Below are 15,848 nucleotides of genomic sequence, written 5' to 3'. Positions count from 1 at the left end.
TGATAACAGTCTAATGTAAACTGAATTTCGATTCAATGCCAATTATCTTCTGTGTTTATCCTAAATTATATCGTTCGTTTAATTATCTCGCCTTTCATGTATGATGATTGTCAACAAAATCTCGATTTCTTGATTTAAATTTGATTAATTCATTAATAAATCTGTGTGCTTATTTCAATATTTTACGAATAAATATTTTCTTTTTGATATAGAGAAGAAAATAAATGTTGAATAGAACGTTTCGTGATAATGTAAACTTCAGTTACATGCTTTTTGAAGGTTGCGGCGTCGCCTCGTGTTTATTTCACATATCTCATAAATATAATATTGTTTCTAGAATTTAGTTAGTCTTAAATAATCCACAGTTAATATTGACAATTAAATTAGAGTTGTCGTTAAGAGAGCGTGGATAGAAAATAATCTTCGAAATAAAATGAAGGGGTACTTTCACTGCACATGTACACGCAATGAATTAAGAATTTCTCTTTAGAAGTGAGAAATACGTTACACTTTCTTCCATTTTTTTTTATCCAATGTGATGTAAAGTATCGTGATGATCCTAATCGCGTCGGTGTAATCTAAAAAAGAGAGAAAACTTGATTATTTTTTGTGTATTGCGAGTATATAAATAAAAGGAAACTTTCAGGAACTTTTAAGATTTTTATTTGGAACAATATTTGTGAAATATACAAATAACTGTATATTATATAAAATCTATACACACACAATGTATAAAAAGTGTTATCATGAAAATATTGCGTGAGTTATGTTACTTTTATAGACATAAATTAAAAAGTATAAAAGAAAAAGTTGATTGATTTAAAATATATATATACATATATATATCCTTTTAAGTGTATTCGAAATGAATGGTAATGAAATATTGGTTCCGAGTGGACATCGTTGTCCACATCGTGGATTGAAGAAGTATCCTAGTATCGATAAAAAGATATGGGATGCTAGTAGTAAATGGATTCTTCAATGGGATAATATTGTTAAACATCCTGGTGCAAGAGCTAGAGGATGTCATTGCGATATACATAAACCGCCATGGTTATATCCTGAATTAGGTACATTCATTATTATCCATAATGTTTCTCGATAACTATCACTAACTATATTCTTTCTAGCTGTTTTAATTCTATCAAATTATAAAATACATATATATATTTCTTTTTTTGTTGCAGTTGGTAAAGACACAGATGAGCCTGACAGAGCGGTAAATAATAATTATATATATTTAAACCCTTTTTATACTACCATAAATACAATTACTTGATATTTGATGCTTATTGTATACTACCAGTGACTATAGTCACCTAATGTTGTAAACTTTGCAGTATTCTACTGGTGATTATAGTAACCCTCTAATATTTTGCTTTGATTTAAAATTATTAAAATTTGAACATCTTAAAATGAATTCCATTCTAATATTTCATAGTCGTATCGAAAGGGTACACTTATAATAGAAATAGAAAGATCTTTTCTACGAATCTAAGGATTTTTCTATATTGCAGATTAAGTCAGCACCTTTGAAAAGAACGGCTGCACCTCTCAAAAGAGGCCAATTTGGCCCAGCGAAGACACCAAGTTCTGCACTAGGTATATACAAGGTTTTTAATATGTTTATTGACCTGCAATAATTGCATATAATTATTATCATAAATAGATAATGTGTTGGTATAACAAAATCAATGCATTCAAAAAAAGTAATACTTTTTTTTATAGTTTGTATTTAAGCTTGTATCATTCTTTATTTACAATGCATTTGCATATTCTATATAATATAATTTTTTTTAGCATATTTAATATATTATTTCCATGTAAATTTTACACTTATTGTAATGTTATTAACAATACATCTTGACATTTATTGATAATTACTTCTAGAACATCTATCATGTATCTTTTTTTTTTTCACTGGCTTTAATTGATATTTTTACTAAACATATTTTCATACACACATTTATATTGATAAATTTCGATTATTTCATATGTGTCGTAATTTGTCTGTTAACATTATAAAAGTAGCACAATTTCATGCATTTGCTGCACATTTGTGCGCTGGAATATAATATGATCCTTATGCTTATTTATTATTGCATTGCTATTAATCATGATATATTATTTTTTAAAGTTTTGTTATTCAAACATCAATAAAGTATTGATGTTTTGCTAACAAGATTGCTAATAATTTGCTTGCATGACAGCTACGTCCATACATGCAACGGTTCTACGAGCAACAACCGTCAGTAGGTCTATGTCACATAGATCAACATCAGGTATCTACAATTTTTATTGGCAATTACTACTCTAGTATTATATTGTTATCTTTAAATTAAAATATATACACATAACTGCTAGAGTAGTAAATATTGATAAATTATTAAAGTAATAACTTAATAATCATTATATGCAAAAACTTATTTGAATTGAATAAGTTATGTTAGTCTTTTAACTATGTGCATTTTGTCTTTATGGCTTTTATTTATATGTTGTGTGATTGTCTCCACTATTGCATATAAGCACATAAATGTATAGTAAGATGCTTTTTTTATAATTATATTTTAATTCTATTGTTTTATTTTTAAATTTTAATAGAGAGTAATTTTGTCTAATAGCTCTACTTTAAATCTAAATGACGATTTTGTTATTGATAATTTTAATGATCTGTTTTAAAATACATACCTATTAATTTTTATTTTAACTTTATAAAATACTTAGGTCAAGCTGGTGCTGTAGATGAAGAAACATTTTTAACATCGTTTGAGGATGTACCAACGGTTAATTTATTCTCTGCAAAGGATTTGGAAGAACAAATGAAAAATATTAAAGATATTGTTGGAGATGATAAGAAAGACTGGAAACAAAGAACAGAGAGTGTATGCATCTTTTAAATTTATGCTATTGCGCAATTTTATGCCATTATACAAGTTATATATAAATTGTATCCTTACAGATGAAAAAACTTCGAGCAATTGTACTTGCTGGTGGTATGAACTATGAGAATTTTTTGGATTGTCTTAAAAGTATACAGCGACCATTTGAAACTGCATGTACAGATCTTAGGTCACAGGTTGTTAGAGAAGCTTGTATTACTTTGGCATTTCTGAGTCAGCATTTAAAGACCAAGTTTGCCAGTTTCGGAGAAGCAGTTCTTTTGACTCTAATGAACCTCATACAGAATAGTGCCAAGGTAATGATGTTGATACTGTATTTGTGAATAATATATAATTAGTAAATATATGTATAGATAATATATATATAATTTAAAAATAATATTTATATTTTATAATTTAAAAATAGATAAAAAAATAAACAAATCCATTAACGCGTTTGTAAATTTTGCTTTCCAAATAGAAAATTCAATCCTGTTAAGTTATTTAGTTGACAATTAATAACATGAAAGAACTAAATTAATATATATCATTATTATATTTGTTACATCATCAGGTCGTGGCAACAGCAGGGGCTGTAGCAGTTAGATTTATCCTTCAAAATACCCATTGCAGTCGATTCATCCCAATCATTACATCTTCGTTAAATAGCAAGAGTAAAGACATTCGTCGGGCTTCATGTGAATATTTAAATTCAATTTTACAAACGTGGCCTACTCAAATGTTGCAAAAACATGTAATGGTGTTGCAAGAGGCTATTAAGAAAGGAATCGCTGATTCTGATTCTGAGGCAAGAGTATTCGCCCGAAAGTAAGTATCGATGATTTATATTTCTCTCAAACAGATTATAATTCTTAGTCGTATCTGTTTAGATCCTATTGGGCTTTTAAAGAACATTTTCCTGAACAAGCAGAGATACTTCTCAACAGTCTTGATGCAACATACAAACGTTCACTAATGTCTCTTAGTAACAGCGGAAGCATCAACAGTTTAAATGTAGTAACACGATCAACGAGCGTTAGTCCAAGAGCGTCAAGACCTGCGTTAAGTGCCACAGGTAGATATTTTAATTAATAATACAAACATGTTGAAAAAAATTAAAAAAAAGTAAAATTAATTATCGGAGGTTCAATGATTCAAATAAAATCTATATTATTCTTTTTTTCATGCTGCTTTATGTCTCTTCTTTGCATTAAATATACAAAGGTAGTACGGAAAATTTACATCAGACACCAGGCCAACCTCATGGCCCTCTCAGACGTACTCCGTCATTACCTCGTTCATATCGCCAGTCTGGTATCCCAATTCTACAAAGACCCACAGATAATCATTGTAATTGCATCATTGTAATTATTTTATGTTTTATGCAATTTTTCTACGTTACATGTTTCTGCTTAAAATATAGAATTGCAATTACTTTTACGATCATTAGTATTATTGTTAATTTATAGACACTTTGTACTTGGACCCACGTGAAATATTTATATATGTTTATTATAATGTTCATTGTAATGTTATTGATTGTTAACATTCTTTTAGATGCAAAAATTACGTTATTCATCTTTTTACAGATCGAGTCACGCCGGGTGTTAGATCTACTAGTGCGATAGATTTACAAGCTGCCCAAAGAGCTAAAGCAAGATTGACATATGGAAATATGAGTAGATACAAAGCTACTCTTCGTAAGTATTTTAATATTTATTTTATGTTATTTTAGAAGATGCGATAGATAGTTAAAATTAGTTATTTAGCTAATTAGTTAGTTTTGTATTTTCTTTTTATTGAATTATTATTATTATGCTGCCTGTGTGTGAAGATAATGATCATAGTCATCAGGGTAAACAAGGTATTATTATTTGTTACCTTCTAGTGTAACATTTGCATATTCTTTTTGTAGACATTTATATTGATATATAGATTGTTCATTTATTTTTGTTAACTCTATTATGTTTGTTGTATAGCAAGACACAGTAAATCTCCTGATACCGCTGCTGTTGCTAGTCCTGAGCGGACACCTAGGACAAGAACGAGGGTAGCAGGAGTTTCACAATCGCAACGTAAGTGTTTTCAAATGATCAAGATTTTCATCATTTTTCAATTATTTTTAATTATTTAATCGTATACACATATGTACTTACTTACACAAATCTGCATATAATTTTATAAGAATTTTATACGTTTTTTTTTCTATTTTTAATGATAGCCAGCAGTAGGTCAGGCTCACCATCGTCGAGGTTGAGTTATACAACTTATAATCGTGAAGGAGAATCATTAATAGCAAGACCAAGGAAATTATCTGGACATGGTATTCGGAGTACAGGCAATAGTCGTGAACCTAGCCCACAAAGATTTGGAATGGATCGAAGTTTTGGTTCTAAAATGCGGTATGTCTAATATAATAATATTTTATTTAGAGTAATATTTAAGTATTTAAGTATCTGTAATTCTTTAAAAAAAAAAACACATTTACTCGGGACTCTTTTCACACGGTAAAGTAGTATCATGTTATAAAAGATGTGAAACAATTAATTTGCAATAAAATATAAAATTCGTAATAAATTAAAGAAAAGGTGAAGTTTTAAAAAAATTTTGCAAATATTTTTTTTTTCAAAAAAGAAACTAAAAATTTGAATAAATTAAATTACAAAATAGCATAATAATAACTAGAAATGTATCTTGTAAATTGTGTAAAAGTTAATAACATATGTTAACAAAACCGTGTAACAAGAGTCTTAGATGTATACATATATACATACGTATGGGGTACTTCGACCAAGTCGGCCATTTTTTAGATGAACCCTTTTCAATTCATTTGCAAATATTATATTTTATATTGTTTATCACCTAAAAAATATTGAAGGTGACAACTTAAATTTAAAAAAAAATTATGAATATATATCTTTTGTCTGGATCAATAACATATAGATATAAAATTTATTGCCGAATCGAAAAGGATCATCTTAAAAAGCGATCCGGTTGGTGTAGAATGGCTCTATATATTTATTGTAATAAATACATATATTGTAATAAATTGAAACCATGTGATAATAATATTATATAATTATAATTAATTAGAGGAAGGAGTTTACATATGTCACCAACAGATAGGCCTCAGTCTAGACCAGTTTTGGCACAAAAGATGTTACAGCAATCTCGTGAAGCGGAGTCTGCTTTAGCAGATGCATTTACCTTTGATAGCATTGACAGTTGTTATAATAGAGCTACAAGAGTCAAAAGCGAACATAGCGATGACAGCGAAACTAGCAGTATATGCTCAGAACGCAGTATGGACAGTTTCAGACGACCTAGTGATGTGAGTTTTTGAAGTTTGAAAATCAGTCCTATTATGTTTCTCATTTCAAAATAATTTGAAGTTAAACAAAAATCAATGATAACATTCGACAAAGCATATTCATTGTTAGACCTAGCTTTTCCTTATCAAAACTTCTAGTAGTGAAGCACTTAATGCTTACTGCATGTTACATGTTTTAAGTATGCTTACTATTTCCTTTAAGTTCGCATTTTTTATTTATTTATTAAATACAATATTGCGGGTAAATTTTTGAGCTGTAAATATAAAAGTAATACAGATAATGAATATGCTGTAATTTATAATTGTATTAGTATATGTAAAAATGTAATAGTACGAATTTAAGTAATTTATTGATTGTTATTTGAATAATATTTCATATTTTCATTTTATACATATATATATATATATTGCTGTAAAATGCTTATGATGCAGTTCTTATCTATATTGTATATATCATTTTTTAATCATTATCATCTGAGGTATTTGTCATACTAACATTATACGTATTAATAGTTGTGGGTACAAAAAGTTTATTATTCTAGTATTAATAGTGGCATATTCTGATTCTATTGGTATATAGATACGTTTCTGAAACGTTATTTTGTATAGAAGTGAAATTAATTTTTATTAACATTTTATAAATAATTTTGATAAAACGTTTTAAATCAAGAGGAATAATAATTTGATAAATGAAAAAAGGGAAATTTTTAATGCAGAGTTGGGCATTCTCCACAATGTAGCTAACGCATGTCTGATTTTTCATTTTCCTTTTTGTTGCGGCGTGTTTGTTTGGTTTGGACTAACGCAATGTGCCATTGTATACTTCGTATCTGTCCATCGTCCATCTACCCATTAGTCGTTCTCATGGAGTGGCTCCCAACAAAGACTGTACCGTGATAACTGGGATCAGTCTATCCCAAAGGTTTGTGAAATTTAGTTTTTCTTGAATTTTCTCACAACTTGCCTTTTTCTTGGATATTTATAACATTTGTATTATAATCATTGCTGACATTAGACATATTTCTTGCATTATACATATCTACACGATCTATTTGACACAGATTTTTTTAATCCTACATATAGTTAAATCAAATATAAGATCATTAGTTAATTATCGATTAATTTATTTTTCTTTGATTTTATTCAATTTTACGTTTTATTTCGTATCATTCATTTAGGTTTTAGATCATTTTCTTCAATCAGTCGATAAATTATAGCAATCAAATATATAAAGTTATTTCTGAATTAATTAATTTAAATATTCAATATGAACATAAGAAAGAATATTTCATAAAACTCTACATGTGACATAATAAAATTAAATTCCGTATTACTGTAAAAGTTCTTCTTTTTTAGGATATTAAAGAAATAATAGAAAATTGTGCTCATAAACATTGGGGTGACAGAAAGGAGGGTTTGCTGGGGTTACAACATTTCCTTGCCAATGGACGTACATTGAGTGCAAGTGAATTGCGTAAAGTTACGGATATTTTTACTAAAATGTTTATGGATTCGCATACCAAAGTGTTCAGCTTATTTCTGGATACTTTAAATGAACTAATTACGACACATAATGAAGATCTTAGTGATTGGCTGTACGTTTTATGTGCGAGACTTTTAAACAAATTGGGTACAGATTTATTAGGATCTATTCAAGCTAAAATTCATCGAACATTGGATGTTGTAAGGTAAAATTTATTTCAAATGGACAATTTGTATAAGATTTACATGATAACTTTATTAATATTGTTATTATTATTATTATTATAATTGTATCAAATTTTTGTCTGAATAGAGAATCTTTCCCTGGTGAACAATTATTACCAGCTGTAATGAGATATTTAACCGATCCGACACAAACGCCAAATTCTCGTGTAAAAGTTGCTTCCCTTACATTTGTTACACAAATAGCGGAAACGGCAGAACCTTCTGCACTAAACAATTCTGCAGGAACTGCTCTAGCTAGATTACTTGACTGGACGAGCGATGTAAAAAGTCAAGATGTTAGAAGGCACGCACAGGAAGCGTTTATAGCACTCTACAATTTAAATCCTCCACAAGTTACAATGATTTTAGCGGAATTACCGAAATACTATCAAGTAAGTTATTAAAAGTTCTTTTAGCAAGTTAATTTTTTCAATTGTTCCATTCGCATCATTCAAAAATTTTGAAGTTTTCGGCATTTACATATGAGCAGCATAAGACCCATAAGGGTTAAACGCGAAAAGTCGTTGAAAAACTATCTGACATAGAATGTGTTCATTTGGTTAAAATTATATACTTTATTCATGTCTTTTTTTATATAGGAAGCTGCATTGCCCTTGGTTCAAAATTATTTGAAGTCATCAGGATCGAGTAATCCAGCTTCTCCTGGCACACCACCTCCAAGAGCTCAACATTCTCCTGCTCGTAATAAGAAGAATGATGTTGATACGGCGGATGAAAATTTGGAAGAAGTTTATAAGTAAGATAGTAATAAATGTTAAATAATTACATTTAAAAATAGCATATTCCATTCATATATTTCAAACATTTTAATCTAGAATCTCTTCCTACAGATCGTTGCGACGTACAACAGCGGAAATTCAAAATTATGGATTCGAGCGTTTAGAAAGAGCTACAACAAGCAAAGATAGTGGTATTAGTAATATGGCTGATTTAGAAGAAAGAATAGAAGGTCTAACGTTATCTAATTCGGTAAAAACTATTATCTCTTTCATAAAGATATAAGTTATTTCTTTATTTAATACATTGCGTGACATTAATTTTTCCTGTTGTGATATGTTATTCATATACTTTTCATTCTTATATTTTGCATTAATTAATAATACTCCTAATAATTACATTTATTATTAATGTATTAAAAAATAATAGTTTTATAATATATTTGCCATACTGTTTTAATTTTTGTATGAAAATAAGCTATTTTTAACAAATATTTTTTTTTTGCCTCAAGAGAAATATTTACGAATCTCTTAACATGCAATGTATTAATTAAAATTTTTATTTATTGTTTAGTACAACTTTTTTATAAATATTATTATATTTTTTCTTTTTTTCCTCTCAGACGATCTTTTGATTTATGCTAAATAGGAAATCACGTAGATCATGGTTAAGCTTTTATAATTGTAATTTTATAATGTATTGAATATATGTCAATAATTACAAATGTTTCTAACTATATGTATGTGTCTGGATGTAGTGGTAATGGGTGGATGTGTTAATGAATGTTCTGTAGTATTTTCCTGTGGTTGATAGTATACTAAGTATTATTTTTAGTTTGTCCTGATTTACTTTTTATTATTTATTATTTATTAATATTTTATTATTATTATTATTATTATAGTTATCATTATTATTGTTATTATTATTAGGGAAGGTCTTCATCAGTATCATCACCAACACAAAGAGGACGATCTGTTACAAATATAACAGTAAATGGTTCGAGTGATACAATTGCTGGAGATCTTATATTACCTCAAGAAAACAATGGTTATAAAAATCATGGTAAAAACAGAGGATATATAATTGAATAAATGAATATGTATAAAGATTAAATAATTTGAAATATATTTTAAATCATTTTGTTTTAGGATCATCCCCAGATTCCGCCAAAAGACCAGAAATATTAGATAATATGATTAAAACTATACAATCTAAATGTACGCAAACTTCCGAAAAAATAACAGCTTTGCAGAATTTTCAGGCATATGTTCGAGAAGGAGACTCTACATATGTCAAACAAAATTTCAAGTATACTTATTTTTATTATATTTATATTATATTTTTTTGATATTCTTGAATTATCTTTGGATTAACAATTTCTTTTTTCTTTTCTCGTTTTATTAGAAAACTTCTCAAAACATTATTAGATAGGGTAAATAGCGATAGTCAACAGTTACAAATAGAAGTACTTCAAACGTTAATCGAAATGCTCAAATGTCCAGAACTTTTGGAATGTTTCTCTGTTTTTCCTGAATTGTTGGTATTGAAAGTAATCACTGCCCATAAGTTTGATGATCAGAAAGCTGATGGTACTTCTAGCGGAGAGAGTGTTAGAGCTCCGGTAAGAATGTCAGAGGTATTTGTTCGTTTGTAATAATTATTAAATATGCATGTTATATAATTTATAATAAGAAAAAAAGGCACAGGTTCTTCGGACAGCGGAGAAGTGTGCAGCGACAATTGCTACTGTTCTAAGACCAGAACAAATTATTCTTGTTGTATCAACTATAATAACAACAGAACCATATCCCTTAAATATGGGAGCGATTAAAATGCTTCACAAGATAGTTGAACACTGGGGACGTGAAGCTATAGAGCCTCATCTTTCAAAAATTATGCCAGGACTTATTAAGGTAAATTTTTTATTGAAAATATCGTGTAACATTCTAGTAATATATAGAGAGTATCTTAAATAATCTTTTTTTTATGATATGTAAAATATCATGTATGTAGCCAGGACACAAGATTTATTATGATTGATTGAACTTCACTTATTTTTCAATATTCGTTTACTTTGATAACATTGAACCGAGTCCGCAGTACATTTGCTTGAAATTTATAGTTGCAAATGTAAATCTTCACATTATATGCCTCAATAAAAAACAAATTATTTGAGACACTCTGTATATTTGTTTTCAATAAAATGTTATACTAATTATTTTTTAGGCATACGACGATGCTGAAAGTACGGTTCGTAAAAGTGCAGTTTTTTGTATGGTAGCAATACATGCAGCGGTTGGGGAAGAAGTTTTAAAACCCCATTTGAGTTCTCTTTATGCAAGTAAATTAAAGCTTTTGTATATTTACATACAACGTGCACAGCAAACGAACAGTCAACCGGCAAGTCCACGAAGCAACAGCAAAAATTAACTAACAACTAATTCTGCGACATTAAGGATCGCAATATTAAGGAGATTCGCGCGCCTAAGTGCAAGACATGAACGAATGTTGGTTAGCTTTCTTAGCAAATCGAGTCCGTGATTGTTGAGAAAGAATCAGTCGTCGGTAATACGAGTACAGTTGTGCCTCCTGACAGTGATGTTACACGAAGGCGAATTTAAAACAAATTTTTTGAAAAGTGAAAAAGATGACATTTTATTATATGTCACACCCATATAAATGAATTTATTCGATCAGACATTAGGCAAACCGTTAATAATTAACTTATTTCTTTTTCTAATATGATATAACACGTCTTTACATTTCACTTCGAATATTAATATTACATAAGTGTAGCGAATCCAATCGCGAATATACAAGCATATTATGTATGTTGGTTTTGAGGTAGGAATGAACCTACGCAACATAAATTAAGTGGGCAGACAGTATGACCTCTTCTTTTTTCTTTATTATTATTATGTTTATTTTTGTGTTTATTTACAAACACGATATTTACTTGAATGAGATCTGACAGAGAACCGATTTCAATGGTATATATCGTTTACGCGTGTATACAGTAATTTTTTATTTAGGGCAGACCTTTTATTATATAACACGCTTTATTCCTTAAATTTAATAGTATATATTACAGACACATCGTATGATCTGTACATTTTGTTATATGATTTACGAAGAATTTCTGAAAATCACGGTTTGTATACTCCTCATTTTCGAGAGATACTAATGATTAGTTTCTATCATCTTTGTAAAATTATTTAGTTTTAAGTAATCTTTGTGTTTTCGTAAATGTTAATATAGATATCTTATTATTTTTCATTAAACAGCGGTATTGCATATATCTGTCTTTTATCCGAATCTTCCATAAAACCTAAATGCAGATCATATTTAGTTGTATATAAAATACATATTGATTATACGACAGACTGATATTAAAAATCGTACTACGTTTGTTTAATTTGATGATCATAGAATCAAATATTAATTATATGCAAAAGATCGCGATAGTAGGGGTCTGGAGTGTGACATGACTGTCAAGAGGGGAGATATATAAATTACTCGACTTCCTTTCTAGATAACGCATAAAGGCAATGCAGGTATCAAGGAAAAAATGTTTGAAAGAGAGAGAGAGAGAGAGAGAGAGAGAGAGAGAGAGAGAGAGAGAGAGAGAGAGAGAGAGAATAAAGTAGAAATTTTAATATGCTTGAGGATCGTAAATAACTATCGTTAGCAATACTGTTTGCACCATATACAACACAACAGTTACGACATTGTTAATGTCGAAAGGAAAGTAAATAGTTTATTTGTCTGAAATCAATGTGCTAGTCAGATTTCCAAGGACGCACAATGATGCAAAAGAACACAAACGAAGTTTCTGAGTAACAGAAAATGATGATACGTATAAAATTGCATGTGAGAGATATGTTGTTGAAGGAAAAGAATGAGAGAGAAAGAGTGAATGAACGAATTACGTGTAACAATAACAGAAAACAAAAAAAAAATACTGAGAATAAGACTATAGAGGTTTTTTCGATAATCCAATGTGCTCTAGTATAATGTTACTTATTATTATTATTATTATTATTATTTTTATTTTTATTTTTATTTTTATTATTATTACTATTATTATTAATTATCCATCGCGTTGCCAATATTTGAATGAACGCTAAATCAAAGCTAACATTTAACAAGTTTAGTAAAGTTTCGTGCCATTGTTGTTTATTTTTTTTTTTTTTATTGTATGAAAATAAAATGATAATATACACGGCGTGAATAATGATATATGTTTTAATGCGCATGTACATATAAACAAATACACATGCATAGATATTATGCGTATGCATTGACAATGCGTGCGTCTCTTGCGACGTAGGTCGATCTTTATTTTTTTCTTATTAATTTTATCATCATTAGCAAAGAGATAGCAAAGAGTATCGTCGAAAGTCGTCGAGATGGTAATTGTTAAAAATAATGTTTTGTCTTTTTCTTTTCACCTAGCACTGTGTTTCTGTTTCTATTATTATTTTCTCTTTTTAATTTTCTTCTTATTTATAATAAAATCATCATTGCGCCTTTGCTTCTCGTATGTAAGAAAAAATATAAAAGAAAAAAGAGCGTAAATAAGAAATAAAAAGAAAAAAACAAATAAATAAATAAATAAACATAAATGAAATAATTCGAGCGTACAGAAACGTTATTGTAATAGTAATGATAATATCAGCGTCTATAAAAGAATAGGTTCTTTCTTTCTGGCGTTTTAATAATTATGATTAATAACACGTTTCACAAGGCAGTTAACAGAGCCAAATCGTGCCAAACATATCCAGATGAAAAACGGTATAAAAATTAATCAAGAGAAGAAAAAAATACGCGTAAACGTTTCATGTGTACTACGAATAATAGCATTTTATTTTCTAATATCAGTTAGTTTCTGCTTTTGGAAACATAACATAAAAGATACGCTTGGTTGATATGTTATAGTTGCCTTTCGATATCGCTTGAGGTTTTTTTTTTATTTAGAGAGATTTGCGGTTCATTACGATAACGTTCAATCATATATATATAAATAAGTACATACGTATACATACGAGCGTATGTTTTATTGATGCTGAAAATAAATTCATCAAGAATCATACGATAGATCATATAATGACATAGAATGTTTTTTTCTTTTTTATTATTATTTTCTTATTCTTCAATTCGAGCCAATTAGCCCAAGTTTAATGTTATGTTTTCATTCTTTTTTCTTGATTTTGATTATTTTTTTTCTTTTCTTTTTAAACATTAGACGCAAAGGCATTACCGTTATTTCAATGAATAATATCGCAATAAAGATCTCGAAAATTAATTCGTTAAGAGATCAATTATAATAGAAATTGTAGTTTTTCGAATTCATCCTCTCAAAAAGATTTTTGTTTCTTAAAATTTTTTAATTCTCATATCGTTGATGTCCATATTCACTTACTCGCTCATTCATTCATTTGTCGAATCATTCATTCATTCATTCATTCGTTCATCCATCATTCGAATTAAATAAAAAGCATCACATTTAAATAGACGCGACGACGGTACGGTCTGTATCGGTCATGTATATATGTATACATATAGTATTAAACATAATGTACAACCTACACATTATCTAGTATTTAAGTGAGAGCAATTAAGAGAGTATACATCGTCACTGCCTCCAGCGTTTGGTCGCGCCGACCGTGATTTTGCGTTTTTCTTAATAAGTTCTCTAACTTGCTTTAATGTTTTTTTTTTTTTTTCAAAAGAAACGATACAAATTCAAGAAACAAAGAACAAATATCGAGAGTTTCAAGAAATAATTTTTCATATTTTTCATCTTTTTCCTTTTTTTTTTTTTTATAAATATGATATAAAATGTTTTTTTTACTATCAGTTATAAAACAATAAGTAAATTATTTGTGTTTATGAATTATTTATATATATATAAAAGAAAGGAAAGACAAGCACTGATTTGATTTACTCCTGTTACTTTGATATATGTATGTATATATATTATATAAATACATATATATATATACATACATATATATATATATATACATACACATAAATATATATATATATATATATATATACATACATAGTTTTTTTTTGTTTCTTTTACATAGAACAATCTTAATAAGTTTTACGAAATTAATAAAGAAATCACACATGCGTCTTTAAATGTTATGTTTCGAATAGTTTATTAGATTAATTTAATCAAGCATTATAATTAAACAAGAGTGAAACCTAGCGCGAATCACAAAACGAGACGTTGAAAATGTTCAATAAATCCGTAATGATAATGTAATAATTATTAAGTGCGATTTTGCTGGAGGTTTTTAAATAAGGATTAACGTTAAATTAACAACTGATATTTATGTTAATTCCTGATGGTGGTGTGGCTAACGATTCTGTTCTAACGATTCTAATGCTTACATTATTCTTACCTTATCCGACAAAAAAAAGTAACTTATTTGTATTGTAATAAATGAATGTTAAATATTTACACGCTTCTATAATACAAATCAGTGACCGGTATAAGTGCTAGATTATTATCGTATCGTAAAGCTCTACATGCTGTTTGTTGCTTGAAAATATTTATCGAAGACATAATATTTCTTTGTATACTTTATTCTATTCTACATTAACCCTCTATAGTCCAAATTTATTTCACGATTATAAATAAACAAATTTATATCACTTGAAATCAAATCTTATTAATTATAATGTTAAATACGAAATAATAAATGTATCATTTTCAAACATACTAAAATTCATTCCAATATTTCAAGCTTAGGTTGTGGTAATCGTTATAAAAATTGTTCTTATTAATTATCAAATAGTTATTTTAAAACAATATCTGTACGCCATACTGGGGAAGAAAATCAGATTAACACGTTAAGCGCCACGTCGGTCCCTAGGGACCGACGCTAGACTTTCCGTTCAGGCCACGTCGGTCCCTAGGGACCGACGGCAGACTTTTCGTTCTTCTATCGCGGCGCGTGTGTCCGTCTTTGCATACTTGTGAGACTGAACATTTAAATTATGCGATATCGGTTTTAGTTTGGTCAATGCTTCAAGGACATCTATGCAACTGAGGATTTCTTACGCGTTTGGGCGTTATTAGGCCTCGCTTTTCGGGTTTTTCTCTACTACGACGGAGAAGGGACTATACGGATATAAACAAAGTATATACAAAGTATTTATTGCGATTTGAAAATGTC

General features: G+C 28.7%; 1 protein-coding gene across 13 annotated transcripts in view; it reads left to right on the top strand.

Annotated features, from left to right (window-relative positions):
- chb (CLIP-associating protein) overlaps window positions 1-15,518 on the top strand; it is a 37,950-nt gene extending 22,432 nt beyond the window's left edge. Inside the window, exons 1-25 of one of the 13 annotated variants that reach the window (XM_015316938.2) lie at window positions 210-759; window positions 856-1,070; window positions 1,188-1,219; window positions 1,518-1,602; window positions 2,211-2,282; window positions 2,725-2,882; window positions 2,960-3,196; window positions 3,454-3,707; window positions 3,770-3,954; window positions 4,104-4,229; window positions 4,469-4,579; window positions 4,714-4,743; window positions 4,859-4,954; window positions 5,101-5,281; window positions 5,973-6,210; window positions 7,067-7,132; window positions 7,567-7,898; window positions 8,006-8,309; window positions 8,517-8,674; window positions 8,754-8,907; window positions 9,585-9,717; window positions 9,804-9,963; window positions 10,060-10,291; window positions 10,356-10,568; window positions 10,882-15,518. In XM_015316938.2, the coding sequence (XP_015172424.1) occupies window positions 728-759; window positions 856-1,070; window positions 1,188-1,219; window positions 1,518-1,602; window positions 2,211-2,282; window positions 2,725-2,882; window positions 2,960-3,196; window positions 3,454-3,707; window positions 3,770-3,954; window positions 4,104-4,229; window positions 4,469-4,579; window positions 4,714-4,743; window positions 4,859-4,954; window positions 5,101-5,281; window positions 5,973-6,210; window positions 7,067-7,132; window positions 7,567-7,898; window positions 8,006-8,309; window positions 8,517-8,674; window positions 8,754-8,907; window positions 9,585-9,717; window positions 9,804-9,963; window positions 10,060-10,291; window positions 10,356-10,568; window positions 10,882-11,085 (4,008 nt within the window). In that variant the 5' untranslated portion in view covers window positions 210-727 and the 3' untranslated portion in view covers window positions 11,086-15,518. Of the gene's footprint in view, window positions 1-209; window positions 760-855; window positions 1,071-1,187; window positions 1,220-1,517; window positions 1,603-2,210; window positions 2,283-2,724; window positions 2,883-2,959; window positions 3,197-3,453; window positions 3,708-3,769; window positions 3,955-4,103; window positions 4,230-4,468; window positions 4,580-4,713; window positions 4,744-4,858; window positions 4,955-5,100; window positions 5,282-5,972; window positions 6,211-7,066; window positions 7,133-7,566; window positions 7,899-8,005; window positions 8,310-8,516; window positions 8,675-8,753; window positions 8,908-9,584; window positions 9,718-9,803; window positions 9,964-10,059; window positions 10,292-10,355; window positions 10,569-10,881 lie in introns of those variants that run through there. The other 12 variants (XM_089178411.1, XM_015316927.2, XM_015316924.2 and 9 more) reach the window with 12 other exon arrangements.
- The last annotated feature ends 330 nt before the right edge of the window (window positions 15,519-15,848 follow it).

Source organism: Polistes dominula, unplaced genomic scaffold (assembly GCF_049000335.1).
Source record: "Polistes dominula isolate Pdom_NZ unplaced genomic scaffold, Pdom_raw_medaka contig_77, whole genome shotgun sequence".
Classification (NCBI taxonomy): Eukaryota; Metazoa; Arthropoda; class Insecta; order Hymenoptera; family Vespidae; genus Polistes; species Polistes dominula.
This window is presented reverse-complemented; position numbering and strand designations above follow the sequence as displayed.